Below are 15000 nucleotides of genomic sequence, written 5' to 3'. Positions count from 1 at the left end.
GATCCTGAGAACGTGAGAGAATGTGAACCAATTCTCATGAGGGTAGAAAGTAAACTGGTAATGTACAGCTCAGCCTTACAGAAACAACATTGCAGATTTATGTCAGTGCAAAGATTTACTTATCCTTTAACTGACCATGCTGATGAATTTGTCTGCCCATGAAGCTTATTAAGTAGGAAAAATCTACAGTTTTTGCCATGTCTACTTGGATGAATTTGTTGCCTGTCATCTCTCTCTCTCTCTCTCTCTCTCTCTCTCTCTCTCTCTCTCTCTCTCTCTCTCTCTCTCTCTCTCTCTCTCTCTCTCTCTCTCTCTCTCTCTCTCTCTCTCTCTCTCTCTCTCTCGTTTTAGGTATTGGGACCATAGCGTCTGTCAGGAGCCAATATATTTTTTTGGATTGTTTTTAATAAGCATTCTTTTCCTCTTTAAAGAACATGTTACAGTTTCATTATCAGATTACTGAGTATAGTGTTTATCACTGAGCTCATGAAATATCTTATCAACTATTTTGCCTGTGATAAGGATTAAGATGATGTGACACTGCTCTACTTGAGATGATATCCTCTCTGTGATATCTATGATGACTCCAACATACATCTTTGATTTTTTTATATTTTTTATGTGATGAGACTGGTTTTGCTGCATCACCATTGATGCATCTGATAGTTTAAGTGTATCTGCAGATCTTGACAGTTGCTTTTGTGGGATTCTAAGAACTGACTTGCTTGAACAAAAAACTGCCTTGATGCTGGTGACTTATTTGATGATGTGTTGAGCTTTATTTATCACAAGGTACTTGAGGCATTCTCAGTCTGGATATCTGCAGTTTAACGTACATAAGAAATTTACAGCATACATACTTCATTGTTAACTGAATAGTATTGTCTTGTGATCTGGTGCCTGTGTATTTGTTTTTCATATGCTTCCTGTGGGAGTTGTTTCAACACCTCAATAGATTGCTTGCACAAGTTAGTACTTAGACAGGAGGATTGACAGCACACCCATGCTTATGTTCCCTTTTCAGGTGTTGCCCTTCTTGAAGAACTACTTAACATCAGTTTGTTTCCTGACAGTCAATGCTTTTGGGTACATTGGCTCCTACTGTGTTGTCAGGTGAGCATGCCAGGTGTGGCCTTTCCCATGCACATGTTGGGGGCAGTTTGGAAGTAGTAAGTGTAAAATACATGCTATTATACTGAGTGTGTCATGCTTGCTTTTACTCTGGGAAATTTATATGAAACCATGGAGTTGCATAACATAGTAATCTTTTTCTGTTTATTTACTTATTTGTTTATTTATTTTTTATGTTTTTGTGCATGGATAGTCAATTAATTAAGATATAGTATAGTTTATGTGAATGAATACACATTTAAGTAGTCAGTGGTCATAGTGTGTTGTGATCAGCTCCCACAATTCTTGTTACTACACAAACCAAGTATAGTGCATGAGTTCTTGTTGGTTAGTTTGGAGAGAGGAGGTGACCATAGGATATTGATGAAGGACAGCCATTGAAGCACTTCATCATTAGCATATAAAATGACAAAAAAATTAGTATTTTCCAGTTGGAAGAAGATAAAATACTGTAAAATTAGTATTTTCCTGTTGGAACAAGATAAAATACTGTAAAATAGAAAATACTGTATTTGACAGTTTATAAGACATATGGGGTTATAAGATGCATCTCAGTTTGGGCAGGCATTGAAAAAAAAAAAAGATAAATAAATGGGTTTAAGCTCTGTATATGAAGTGAAGGATTTAACCTGACATTTGATGCCCTCTCATATGTATTCAGATCCTTCATATGTATTCAGATCTCTCTCTCTCCAGGAGAGAGAGAGATGCTGATTGTTAAAGGCAGTGTGTGAAGCCTGCCCACTGTCTTTGTATATACAGGTTAGGGTGTGTGTGTGTGTGTGTGTGTGTGTGTGTGTGTGTGTGTGGTGTGTGTGTGTGTGTGTGTGTGTGTGTGTGTGTGTGTGTGAGTGTTTGTTTGTTTTGTATCCTCCACACTGCTGGTCTTAATCTAGCTTGCCAAACTAAATGAAGTCATCCACAGCCACAGCCTTATTCTTCCTTTCATTTGTATCTACACAGTCCTATGAGCAGCTCCTCCTCCTCCTCCTCCTCCTCCTCCTCCTCCTCCTCCTCCTCCTCCTCCTCCTTGTCTTCCTTCTATTATTCCTGTTTCCTTGTATATCTTATTCCTCCTCCTCCTCCTCCTCCTCCTCCTCTTAATGTTTTCTCTTTCACTGCTGTTCATGAAAGTGTTGAAGAAATATTATTTATATCTGGCAGTGATCAGACCTCATGTACAGGTGTGGTCCCTTACTACAGACACAGCCTAAGGTAACCTAACCCAATCATTTCAGAAGGTAGAATTTGAGTCGGCCAAGCTTCAGAAATGCAGGAAGGATTAGTGGTGATGACTGCAGGCTGCCATCGACCCGCAGGTAATTACTGTCTATTTGTCTGGTCAACTGTCTATATTTATATTATTCCTGCTGGTCTGGTCTATTTATATTATTCCTCCTGCTGAATCCACTATTTTTCTCCACTAATGTATTATTCCACTATGTCAGCCAATGTTAAATACAGTTACTTTGCATGTTTAAACTTCAATCTTCCCTTTATGTGTGACAATAACAGTTTCAATCTTGGATATGATATGTCACTCAGTCATTCAGTCAGTCAGTCACTCAGTCACACAGTTATTCATCAATGAGTGAGTCCTACCTTCACTGTATACCCAGTGTGTATACAGTGACAGATTTCACTCACTCACTCACCCCTCCCACCTGCTTCCCACCCCCAGGTCATCACAGGAATCAAATGCAGCATCAGTATGGCTCACCAAACACTTCCCCTCACACTGGTGGTGTTGACCTGCCTTGTGAACACCTGCCCTCCTGTGTTCCTGCCCTTAATAGCCCTCCAGGTGACATCAGGTAAGTCAGACACCTATCTTTCACTTAATAGGTCTCTCAACCCCTAGTGGAAAGGCTACTACTACTACTACTACTACTACTACTACTACTACTACTACTACTACTACTACTACTACTACTACTACTACTACTACTACTACTACTACAGCTGGCCACACACATTTAAAGTAATTTTTTAAATTTTTACAAAGTTTAGACATAGACAGATAGAAAAATTTGTTTGTTGAATGCCTAATTGCCTCATTTCTGGTATTTTAATGATTTTTTAATTGTTAGGCAAGGCGCACATTGAGACGCAGGGCAGCACAGAGCAGGGCAGCACAGGGCAGGGCAGTGCAGGGCAGGGCAGGGCAGCACAGCGCAGCACAGGCGTGGTGTGCACATTGAGAAGCAGGCTGTCGTCCTGTGCGGTAGTGTTGATCATGGCTGTTGCCAAAAATGTCTTTGGAAACCTTAGTTCCGATTCCGACTCAGAAAACGAGTTGGAGAAAGTAACGTTATTATATGACATTTGTAGAGCAAAGAGGTCAGTGTGGAGGAGTGAATACTTGGAGAAGAGGAAAACACATGGAGAATTTGCCCATAACTCGTTCTTATAAGTTCCTCTCATATAATCAGGATGACTAGTGTCATACAGCACTCTTTGATGGCGAACAGCCTCTATGAGTTGCTCTGTGGACGACATTGTGAGTACTGAAGAGCAAGTTGCTATCAAGCTGCGCCGCACGTGGCACAGGAAACTGCGTTCGAACGACTGCGTCGCGCTGGCCGGCACAGGTCTGCATCTGTGCTGTGCTGTCCTGCATGTCAATATGCGTGCTTAGGTTTAAACCAGTGAGATGCAGTTTTCTGCCCTGCTCTGTGCTGTGTCGCCTGTGTTGCCTGCGTCTCAGTGTGCGCCCGGCCTTAGGGTGTTCAAGGGTTTTTTTCATAATATTAGTGATAGTTTTGCAGGCTCTGCTTATTTATCTGTCTGTTATTTTATCTATTAATCTCTCAGTTTACCCATTTATCTAAGTATCTGCTGGACCTAACCTAACTAGGCCTATCTCTGCTTGTCTCAATGTCTATCTGTTTACCTAATCTAACCATCTATCTCTCAGTCTATTTAACTTTCTGTTTAACCATTTATCTATGTCTCTATCTCAATCTATGTGACTAAGTACCTACCTAATCTAACCATCTCTATCTCTCTCTCTCAGAATGTGGATGAGGGGACAAGAGAGCCAGTGTTCCAAGTACCACCACCATCACCACTGCCACCACCACCACCACCACCATCAGGAGCACAGATTCACTGAAGTCTCTACCAAGATTTCTTTGAGTTTTTTGATAAATTTAACTTCCAGGAGAGAGAGAGACAGAGAGATGATTGTTAAAGGCAGTGTGTGAAGCCTGCCCACTGTCTTTGTATATACAGGTTAGGGTGTGTGTGTGTGTGTGTGTGTGTGTGTGTGTGTGTGTGTGTGTGTGTGTGTGTGTGTGAGTGTTTGTTTGTTTTGTATCCTCCACACTGCTTGTCTTAATCTAGCTTGCCAAACTAAATGAAGTCATCCACAGCCACAGCCTTATTCTTCCTTTCATTTGTATCTACACAGTCCTATGAGCAGCTCCTCCTCCTCCTCCTCCTCCTCCTCCTCCTCCTCCTCCTCCTCCTCCTCCTCCTCCTCCTCCTCCTCCTCCTCCTTCTCCTCCTCCTCCTTGTCTTCCTTCTATTATTCCTGTTTCCTTGTATGTCTTATTCCTCCTCCTCCTCCTCCTCCTCCTCCTCCTCTTAATGTTTTCTCTTTCACTGCTGTTCATGAAAGTGTTGAAGAAATATTAGTTATATCTGGCAGTGATCAGACCTCATGTACAGATGTGGTCCCTTACTACAGACACAGCCTAAGGTAACCTAACCCAATCATTTCAGAAGGTGGAATTTGAGTCGGCCAAGCCTCAGAAATGCAGGAAGGATTAGCGGTGATGACTGCAGGCTGCCATCGACCCGCAGGTAATTACCACATACTGCTGGTGCCCTTGTCACACATCGGAATGCTGCCCTAATTTATGGTTTTATCCTTTTGTTTGTTTATTTATTTATTTATTTATTTATTTATTACCTCTCAACTCATTAAGTCTATCTACCTGACAGCTTTGTGTACAGAAACACCTACTGACTCACTGACTTGCTTCCAGGTGTGATGGTGCCCGACCAGCTGGTACACATCAGTGAGATGGTGGTGGTGCTGGAAAACAGCTGGTTTGCCAAGTGCAGCGCCAGGCAGGCTGCCCGCCCACACAGTCACCAGAAGGATCACAGGTAAGGCAGAGAGGGGAGAGGCATGACAGGGTGATATTGAGAGAGAGAGAGAGAGAGAGAGAGAGAGAGAGAGAGAGAGAGAGAGAGAGAGAGAGAGAGAGAGAGAGAGAGATTGTGTGATTATAAAGTAGAAAGGATGAAGGTGTTAGTCTGTGTGTGCAAGAGGAACAGAGATAGATTATTCCTTCTGCTGGTCTGGCTTTCTACTGTCTATTTGTCTGGTCAACCGTCTATATTTATATTATTCCTGCTGGTCTGGTCTATTTATATTATTCCTCCTGCTGAATCCACTATTTTTCTCCACTAATGTATTATTCCACTATGTCAGCCAATGTTAAATACAGTTACTTTGCATGTTTAAACTTCAATCTTCCCTTTATGTGTGACAATAACAGTTTCAATCTTGGATATGATATGTCACTCAGTCATTCAGTCAGTCAGTCACTCAGTCACACAGTTATTCATCAATGAGTGAGTCCTACCTTCACTGTATACCCAGTGTGTATACAGTGACAGATTTCACTCACTCACTCACCCCTCCCACCTGCTTCCCACCCCCAGGTCATCACAGGAATCAAATGCAGCATCAGTATGGCTCACCAAACACTTCCCCTCACACTGGTGGTGTTGACCTGCCTTGTGAACACCTGCCCTCCTGTGTTCCTGCCCTTAATAGCCCTCCAGGTGACATCAGGTAAGTCAGACACCTATCTTTCACTTAATAGCTCTCTCAACCCCTAGTGGAAAGACTACTACTACTACTACTACTACTACTACTACTACTACTACTACTACTACTACTACTACTACTACTACAGCTGGCCACACACATTTAAAGTCATTTTTTAAATTTTTACAAAGTTTAGACATAGACAGATAGAAGAATTTGTTTGTTGAATGCCTAATTGCCTCATTTCTGGTATTTTAATGATTTTTTAATTGTTAGGCAAGGCGCACATTGAGACGCAGGGCAGCACAGAGCAGGGCAGCACAGGGCAGGGCAGTGCAGGGCAGGGCAGGGCAGCACAGCGCAGCACAGGCGTGGTGCGCACATTGAGAAGCAGGCTGTCGTCCTGTGCGGTAGTGTTGATCATGGCTGTTGCCAAAAATGACTTTGGAAACCTTAGTTCCGATTCCGACTCAGAAAACGAGTTGGAGAAAGTAATGTTATTATATGACATTTGTAGAGCAAAGAGGTCAGTGTGGAGGAGTGAATACTTGGAGAAGAGGAAAACACATGGAGAATTTGCCCATAACTCGTTCTTATAAGTTCCTCTCATATAATCAGGATGACTAGTGTCATACAGCACTCTTTGATGGCGAACAGCCTCTATGAGTTGCTCTGTGGACGACATTGTGAGTACTAAAGAGCAAGTTGTTATCAAGCTGCGCCGCACGTGGCACAGGAATCTGCGTTCGAACGACTGCGTCGCGCTGGCCGGCACAGGTCTGCATCTGTGCTGTGCTGTCCTGCGTGTCAATATGCGTGCTTAGGTTTAAACCGGTGAGATGCAGTTTTCTGCCCTGCTCTGTGCTGTGTCGCCTGTGTTGCCTGCGTCTCAGTGTGCGCCCGGCCTTAGGGTGTTCAAGGGTTTTTTTCATAATATTAGTGATAGTTTTGCAGGCTCTGCTTATTTATCTGTCTGTTATTTTATCTATTAATCTCTCAGTTTACCCATTTATCTAAGTATCTGCTGGACCTAACCTAACTAGGCCTATCTCTGCTTGTCTCAATGTCTATCTGTTTACCTAATCTAACCATCTATCTCTCAGTCTATTTAACTTTCTGTTTAACCATTTATCTATGTCTCTATCTCAATCTATGTGACTAAGTACCTACCTAATCTAACCATCTCTATCTCTCTCTCTCAGAATGTGGATGAGGGGACAAGAGAGCCAGTGTTCCAAGTACCACCACCATCACCACTGCCACCACCACCACCACCACCATCAGGAGCACAGATTCACTGAAGTCTCTACCAAGATTTCTTTGAGTTTTTTGATAAATTTAACTTCCAGGAGAGAGAGAGACAGAGAGATGATTGTTAAAGGCAGTGTGTGAAGCCTGCCCACTGTCTTTGTATATACAGGTTAGGGTGTGTGTGTGTGTGTGTGTGTGTGTGTGTGTGTGTGTGTGTGTGTGTGTGTGTGTGTGAGTGTTTGTTTGTTTTGTATCCTCCACACTGCTTGTCTTAATCTAGCTTGCCAAACTAAATGAAGTCATCCACAGCCACAGCCTTATTCTTCCTTTCATTTGTATCTACACAGTCCTATGAGCAGCTCCTCCTCCTCCTCCTCCTCCTCCTCCTCCTCCTCCTCCTCCTCCTCCTCCTCCTCCTCCTCCTCCTCCTCCTCCTCCTCCTCCTCCTCCTCCTCCTCCTCCTCCTTGTCTTCCTTCTATTATTCCTGTTTCCTTGTATGTCTTATTCCTCCTCCTCCTCCTCCTCCTCCTCCTCCTCTTAATGTTTTCTCTTTCACTGCTGTTCATGAAAGTGTTGAAGAAATATTAGTTATATCTGGCAGTGATCAGACCTCATGTACAGATGTGGTCCCTTACTACAGACACAGCCTAAGGTAACCTAACCCAATCATTTCAGAAGGTGGAATTTGAGTCGGCCAAGCCTCAGAAATGCAGGAAGGATTAGCGGTGATGACTGCAGGCTGCCATCGACCCGCAGGTAATTACTGTCTATTTGTCTGGTCAACTGTCTATATTTATATTATTCCTGCTGGTCTGGTCTATTTATATTATTCCTCCTGCTGAATCCACTATTTTTCTCCACTAATGTATTATTCCACTATGTCAGCCAATGTTAAATACAGTTACTTTGCATGTTTAAACTTCAATCTTCCCTTTATGTGTGACAATAACAGTTTCAATCTTGGATATGATATGTCACTCAGTCATTCAGTCAGTCAGTCACTCAGTCACACAGTTATTCATCAATGAGTGAGTCCTACCTTCACTGTATACCCAGTGTGTATACAGTGACAGATTTCACTCACTCACTCACCCCTCCCACCTGCTTCCCACCCCCAGGTCATCACAGGAATCAAATGCAGCATCAGTATGGCTCACCAAACACTTCCCCTCACACTGGTGGTGTTGACCTGCCTTGTGAACACCTGCCCTCCTGTGTTCCTGCCCTTAATAGCCCTCCAGGTGACATCAGGTAAGTCAGACACCTATCTTTCACTTAATAGGTCTCTCAACCCCTAGTGGAAAGGCTACTACTACTACTACTACTACTACTACTACTACTACTACTACTACTACTACTACTACTACTACTACTACTACTACTACAGCTGGCCACACACATTTAAAGTCATTTTTTAAATTTTTACAAAGTTTAGACATAGACAGATAGAAGAATTTGTTTGTTGAATGCCTAATTGCCTCATTTCTGGTATTTTAATGATTTTTTAATTGTTAGGCAAGGCGCACATTGAGACGCAGGGCAGCACAGGGCAGGGCAGGGCAGCACAGCGCAGCACAGGCGTGGTGCGCACATTGAGAAGCAGGCTGTCGTCCTGTGCGGTAGTGTTGATCATGGCTGTTGCCAAAAATGACTTTGGAAACCTTAGTTCCGATTCCGACTCAGAAAACGAGTTGGAGAAAGTAATGTTATTATATGACATTTGTAGAGCAAAGAGGTCAGTGTGGAGGAGTGAATACTTGGAGAAGAGGAAAACACATGGAGAATTTGCCCATAACTCGTTCTTATAAGTTCCTCTCATATAATCAGGATGACTAGTGTCATACAGCACTCTTTGATGGCGAACAGCCTCTATGAGTTGCTCTGTGGACGACATTGTGAGTACTAAAGAGCAAGTTGCTATCAAGCTGCGCCGCACGTGGCACAGGAAACTGCGTTCGAACGACTGCGTCGCGCTGGCCGGCACAGGTCTGCATCTGTGCTGTGCTGTCCTGCGTGTCAATATGCGTGCTTAGGTTTAAACCAGTGAGATGCAGTTTTCTGCCCTGCTCTGTGCTGTGTCGCCTGTGTTGCCTGCGTCTCAGTGTGCGCCCGGCCTTAGGGTGTTCAAGGGTTTTTTTCATAATATTAGTGATAGTTTTGCAGGCTCTGCTTATTTATCTGTCTGTTATTTTATCTATTAATCTCTCAGTTTACCCATTTATCTAAGTATCTGCTGGACCTAACCTAACTAGGCCTATCTCTGCTTGTCTCAATGTCTATCTGTTTACCTAATCTAACCATCTATCTCTCAGTCTATTTAACTTTCTGTTTAACCATTTATCTATGTCTCTATCTCAATCTATGTAACTAAGTACCTACCTAATCTAACCATCTCTATCTCTCTCTCTCAGAATGTGGATGAGGGGACAAGAGAGCCAGTGTTCCAAGTACCACCACCATCACCACTGCCACCACCACCACCACCACCATCAGGAGCACAGATTCACTGAAGTCTCTACCAAGATTTCTTTGAGTTTTTTGATAAATTTAACTTCCAGGAGAGAGAGAGATGCTGATTGTTAAAGGCAGTGTGTGAAGCCTGCCCACTGTCTTTGTATATACAGGTTAGGGTGTGTGTGTGTGTGTGTGTGTGTGTGTGTGTGTGTGTGTGTGTGTGTGTGTGTGTGTGAGTGTTTGTTTGTTTTGTATCCTCCACACTGCTTGTCTTAATCTAGCTTGCCAAACTAAATGAAGTCATCCACAGCCACAGCCTTATTCTTCCTTTCATTTGTATCTACACAGTCCTATGAGCAGCTCCTCCTCCTCCTCCTCCTCCTCCTCCTCCTCCTCCTCCTCCTCCTCCTCCTCCTCCTCCTCCTCCTCCTCCTCCTCCTCCTCCTCCTCCTCCTCCTCCTCCTCCTCCTCCTCCTTGTCTTCCTTCTATTATTCCTGTTTCCTTGTATGTCTTATTCCTCCTCCTCCTCCTCCTCCTCCTCCTCCTCCTCTTAATGTTTTCTCTTTCACTGCTGTTCATGAAAGTGTTGAAGAAATATTAGTTATATCTGGCAGTGATCAGACCTCATGTACAGATGTGGTCCCTTACTACAGACACAGCCTAAGGTAACCTAACCCAATCATTTCAGAAGGTGGAATTTGAGTCGGCCAAGCCTCAGAAATGCAGGAAGGATTAGCGGTGATGACTGCAGGCTGCCATCGACCCGCAGGTAATTACCACATACTGCTGGTGCCCTTGTCACACATCAGAACGCTGCCCTAATTTATGGTTTTATCCTTTTGTTTGTTTATTTATTTATTTATTTATTTATTACCTCTCAACTCATTAAGTCTATCTACCTGACAGCTTTGTGTACAGAAACACCTACTGACTCACTGACTTGCTTCCAGGTGTGATGGTGCCCGACCAGCTGGTACACATCAGTGAGATGGTGGTGGTGCTGGAAAACAGCTGGTTTGCCAAGTGCAGCGCCAGGCAGGCTGCCCGCCCACACAGTCACCAGAAGGATCACAGGTAAGGCAGAGAGGGGAGAGGCATGACAGGGTGATATTGAGAGAGAGAGAGAGAGAGAGAGAGAGAGAGAGAGAGAGAGAGAGAGAGAGAGAGAGAGAGAGAGAGAGAGAGAGAGATTGTGTGATTATAAAGTAGAAAGGATGAAGGTGTTAGTCTGTGTGTGCAAGAGGAACAGAGATAGATTATTCCTTCTGCTGGTCTGGCTTTCTACTGTCTATTTGTCTGGTCAACTGTCTATATTTATATTATTCCTGCTGGTCTGGTCTATTTATATTATTCCTCCTGCTGAATCCACTATTTTTCTCCACTAATGTATTATTCCACTATGTCAGCCAATGTTAAATACAGTTACTTTGCATGTTTAAACTTCAATCTTCCCTTTATGTGTGACAATAACAGTTTCAATCTTGGATATGATATGTCACTCAGTCATTCAGTCAGTCAGTCACTCAGTCACACAGTTATTCATCAATGAGTGAGTCCTACCTTCACTGTATACCCAGTGTGTATACAGTGACAGATTTCACTCACTCACTCACCCCTCCCACCTGCTTCCCACCCCCAGGTCATCACAGGAATCAAATGCAGCATCAGTATGGCTCACCAAACACTTCCCCTCACACTGGTGGTGTTGACCTGCCTTGTGAACACCTGCCCTCCTGTGTTCCTGCCCTTAATAGCCCTCCAGGTGACATCAGGTAAGTCAGACACCTATCTTTCACTTAATAGCTCTCTCAACCCCTAGTGGAAAGACTACTACTACTACTACTACTACTACTACTACTACTACTACTACTACTACTACTACTACTACTACTACTACTACTACAGCTGGCCACACACATTTAAAGTCATTTTTTAAATTTTTACAAAGTTTAGACATAGACAGATAGAAGAATTTGTTTGTTGAATGCCTAATTGCCTCATTTCTGGTATTTTAATGATTTTTTAATTGTTAGGCAAGGCGCACATTGAGACGCAGGGCAGCACAGAGCAGGGCAGCACAGGGCAGGGCAGGGCATGGCAGCACAGCGCAGCACAGGCGTGGTGCGCACATTGAGAAGCAGGCTGTCGTCCTGTGCGGTAGTGTTGATCATGGCTGTTGCCAAAAATGACTTTGGAAACCTTAGTTCCGATTCCGACTCAGAAAACGAGTTGGAGAAAGTAATGTTATTATATGACATTTGTAGAGCAAAGAGGTCAGTGTGGAGGAGTGAATACTTGGAGAAGAGGAAAACACATGGAGAATTTGCCCATAACTCGTTCTTATAAGTTCCTCTCATATAATCAGGATGACTAGTGTCATACAGCACTCTTTGATGGCGAACAGCCTCTATGAGTTGCTCTGTGGACGACATTGTGAGTACTAAAGAGCAAGTTGCTATCAAGCTGCGCCGCACGTGGCACAGGAATCTGCGTTCGAACGACTGCGTCGCGCTGGCCGGCACAGGTCTGCATCTGTGCTGTGCTGTCCTGCGTGTCAATATGCGTGCTTAGGTTTAAACCGGTGAGATGCAGTTTTCTGCCCTGCTCTGTGCTGTGTCGCCTGTGTTGCCTGCGTCTCAGTGTGCGCCCGGCCTTAGGGTGTTCAAGGGTTTTTTTCATAATATTAGTGATAGTTTTGCAGGCTCTGCTTATTTATCTGTCTGTTATTTTATCTATTAATCTCTCAGTTTACCCATTTATCTAAGTATCTGCTGGACCTAACCTAACTAGGCCTATCTCTGCTTGTCTCAATGTCTATCTGTTTACCTAATCTAACCATCTATCTCTCAGTCTATTTAACTTTCTGTTTAACCATTTATCTATGTCTCTATCTCAATCTATGTCACTAAGTACCTACCTAATCTAACCATCTCTATCTCTCTCTCTCAGAATGTGGATGAGGGGACAAGAGAGCCAGTGTTCCAAGTACCACCACCATCACCACTGCCACCACCACCACCACCACCATCAGGAGCACAGATTCACTGAAGTCTCTACCAAGATTTCTTTGAGTTTTTTGATAAATTTAACTTCCAGGAGAGAGAGAGATGCTGATTGTTAAAGGCAGTGTGTGAAGCCTGCCCACTGTCTTTGTATATACAGGTTAGGGTGTGTGTGTGTGTGTGTGTGTGTGTGTGTGTGTGTGTGTGTGTGTGTGTGTGTGAGTGTTTGTTTGTTTTGTATCCTCCACACTGCTGGTCTTAATCTAGCTTGCCAAACTAAATGAAGTCATCCACAGCCACAGCCTTATTCTTCCTTTCATTTGTATCTACACAGTCCTATGAGCAGCTCCTCCTCCTCCTCCTCCTCCTCCTTGTCTTCCTTCTATTATTCCTGTTTCCTTGTATGTCTTATTCCTCCTCCTCCTCCTCCTCCTCCTCCTCCTCCTCCTCTTAATGTTTTCTCTTTCACTGCTGTTCATGAAAGTGTTGAAGAAATATTAGTTATATCTGGCAGTGATCAGACCTCATGTGCAGATGTGGTCCCTTACTACAGACACAGCCTAAGGTAACCTAACCCAATCATTTCAGAAGGTGGAATTTGAGTCGGCCAAGCCTCAGAAATGCAGGAAGGATTAGCGGTGATGACTGCAGGCTGCCATTGACCTGCAGGTAATTACCACATACTGCTGGTGCCCTTGTCACACATCGGAACGCTGCCCTAATTTATGGTTTTATCCTTTTGTTTGTTTATTTATTTATTTATTTATTTATTACCTCTCAACTCATTAAGTCTATCTACCTGACAGCTTTGTGTACAGAAACACCTACTGACTCACTGACTTGCTTCCAGGTGTGATGGTGCCCGACCAGCTGGTACACATCAGTGAGATGGTGGTGGTGCTGGAAAACAGCTGGTTTGCCAAGTGCAGCGTCAGGCAGGCCGCCCGCCCACACAGTCACCAGAAGGATCACAGGTAAGGCAGAGAGGGGAGAGGCATGACAGGGTGATATTGAGAGAGAGAGAGAGAGAGAGAGAGAGGAGAGAGAGAGAGAGAGAGAGAGAGATTGTGTGATTATAAAGTAGAAAGGATGAAAGTGTTAGTCTGTGTGTGCAAGAGGAACAGAGATAGATTATTCCTTCTGCTGGTCTGGCTTTCTACTGTCTATTTGTCTTATTCATGTCATGGCAGATTAGTGATTTCTGCTGCATCTCACACACTTCTTATTCAATTGCTGGCAGTTTAGTGATCTCTGCTGCATCTCAAATGGTTCTTATTCAGGTGTTGACCAAAGTACTAAGCCTTCATATCATTACCTTGCTCTGTGATGGAGGCTACACCATCTGGCATCTAGCTGAGATTTAATGTTGCAGGAAAGCTTCCATATGAGTTCATTTAGAGCAAAATGTTTTCAAATGCCAGGGAAGTAGTGTAATGTAACCTTCCAGAGAAATCTATCCCTCATTTATTAGTTAACAGGAGTGTTTAATGTACTTAATGTGATTAGCCAGGATCAAGGGTCAACTTCTTCACTGACCATTCACTCTCAGGTGATGTATCTGTCCTCCATGAGTCACCAGACACATAAGGTGTTGTAAGTGAAATTTCATCTATTAGATTTATTCAAAATGTGAATTAACACAGTTGTTTCCTGCAGGATTTGATATCAAAGCTGGTGCAGGAAAAGGAAGCAGATCGTGACCTTGAGCAGCTCGGGAAGATAAGCAGCGTCCTTAAGAGAACAGTTGCTGTCATTAGCAGAGTTGGTGAGTAGTAAAAACTGAGCCACCTTATGAAGTGCAACAAAACATTATTATTATCTTCATCATTTTCTTGAATTAAACAGATTTCTGTGGCATGTTGCTCATTAACACTTTAATATCAGATAACACCAGTAACTTATGTAATGATGTAATGTACTAAGTAGATGAAATACAAGTGGCATCTGCTAACAGTCTTGATGTGGAACAGGAACCAGTGTGTGTGAGACGCACACCAGCAGTGGAAAGGTGGCTGATGAGCACCTCAAGCACTCTGAAAAGGTGGAGCAACAACAAGAAACAGAAAATTGCATCCATCATTCTTTGCCTGAGGAGGGAATTGATGCTCTGTTGACCCTTGACAGTGACGTCCCTCATGAGGAGAATATGAATCCTACAGAACTTGCCCATAGAAAGACCAAAACTGTTACTGCTGCCACTACCACCGCTTCCACTGCCACCAAAAGCCCAACTGTGCAAAGAATCCTGGACCTCCTCAATGAAATGGAGTCCACCAGTCAGCTGGAGCACTCTAGCCTCCAAAAGTTCCATCTGTGTCCATTGTGTATGGGTAAACTTATCACTGTATGAGGGGACAAGTATCAGTGTATGGTT

The 15000-nt window shown here is 43.4% G+C and overlaps 1 protein-coding gene across 23 annotated transcripts in view; it reads left to right on the top strand.

Annotated features, from left to right (window-relative positions):
- Window positions 1-15000, top strand: part of LOC135091145 (uncharacterized) — a 56046-nt gene that overhangs the window by 39771 nt on the left and 1275 nt on the right. For 3 of the 23 annotated variants that reach the window (XR_010262369.1, XR_010262372.1, XR_010262371.1), the window contains exons 2-19: window positions 1025-1113; window positions 2370-2450; window positions 2813-2945; window positions 4148-4365; window positions 4858-4938; window positions 5124-5247; window positions 5809-5941; window positions 7120-7337; window positions 7845-7925; window positions 8288-8420; window positions 9581-10393; window positions 10575-10698; window positions 11264-11396; window positions 12574-12786; window positions 13215-13295; window positions 13477-13600; window positions 14283-14391; window positions 14597-15000. The exon at window positions 14597-15000 is cut by the window's right edge and continues 1275 nt beyond it. Coding sequence is in view for 8 of the 23 variants with exons in the window: in XM_063988608.1 (XP_063844678.1) it covers window positions 1025-1113; window positions 2813-2945; window positions 4148-4158 (233 nt within the window). In the remaining 15 variants the exon portion in view is untranslated. Of the gene's footprint in view, window positions 1-772; window positions 793-1024; window positions 1114-2369; window positions 2451-2812; window positions 2946-4147; window positions 4939-5123; window positions 5248-5808; window positions 5942-7119; window positions 7338-7844; window positions 7926-8287; window positions 8421-9580; window positions 10394-10574; window positions 10699-11263; window positions 11397-12573; window positions 12787-13214; window positions 13296-13476; window positions 13601-14282; window positions 14392-14596 lie in introns of those variants that run through there. The other 20 variants (XR_010262375.1, XR_010262377.1, XM_063988607.1 and 17 more) reach the window with 14 other exon arrangements.

This window comes from Scylla paramamosain, chromosome 36, assembly GCF_035594125.1.
Source record: "Scylla paramamosain isolate STU-SP2022 chromosome 36, ASM3559412v1, whole genome shotgun sequence".
Taxonomy (NCBI): domain Eukaryota; kingdom Metazoa; phylum Arthropoda; class Malacostraca; order Decapoda; family Portunidae; genus Scylla; species Scylla paramamosain.
The sequence above is the reverse complement of the archived record's forward strand: the minus strand, read 5'-3'. Positions and strand labels throughout refer to the sequence as shown.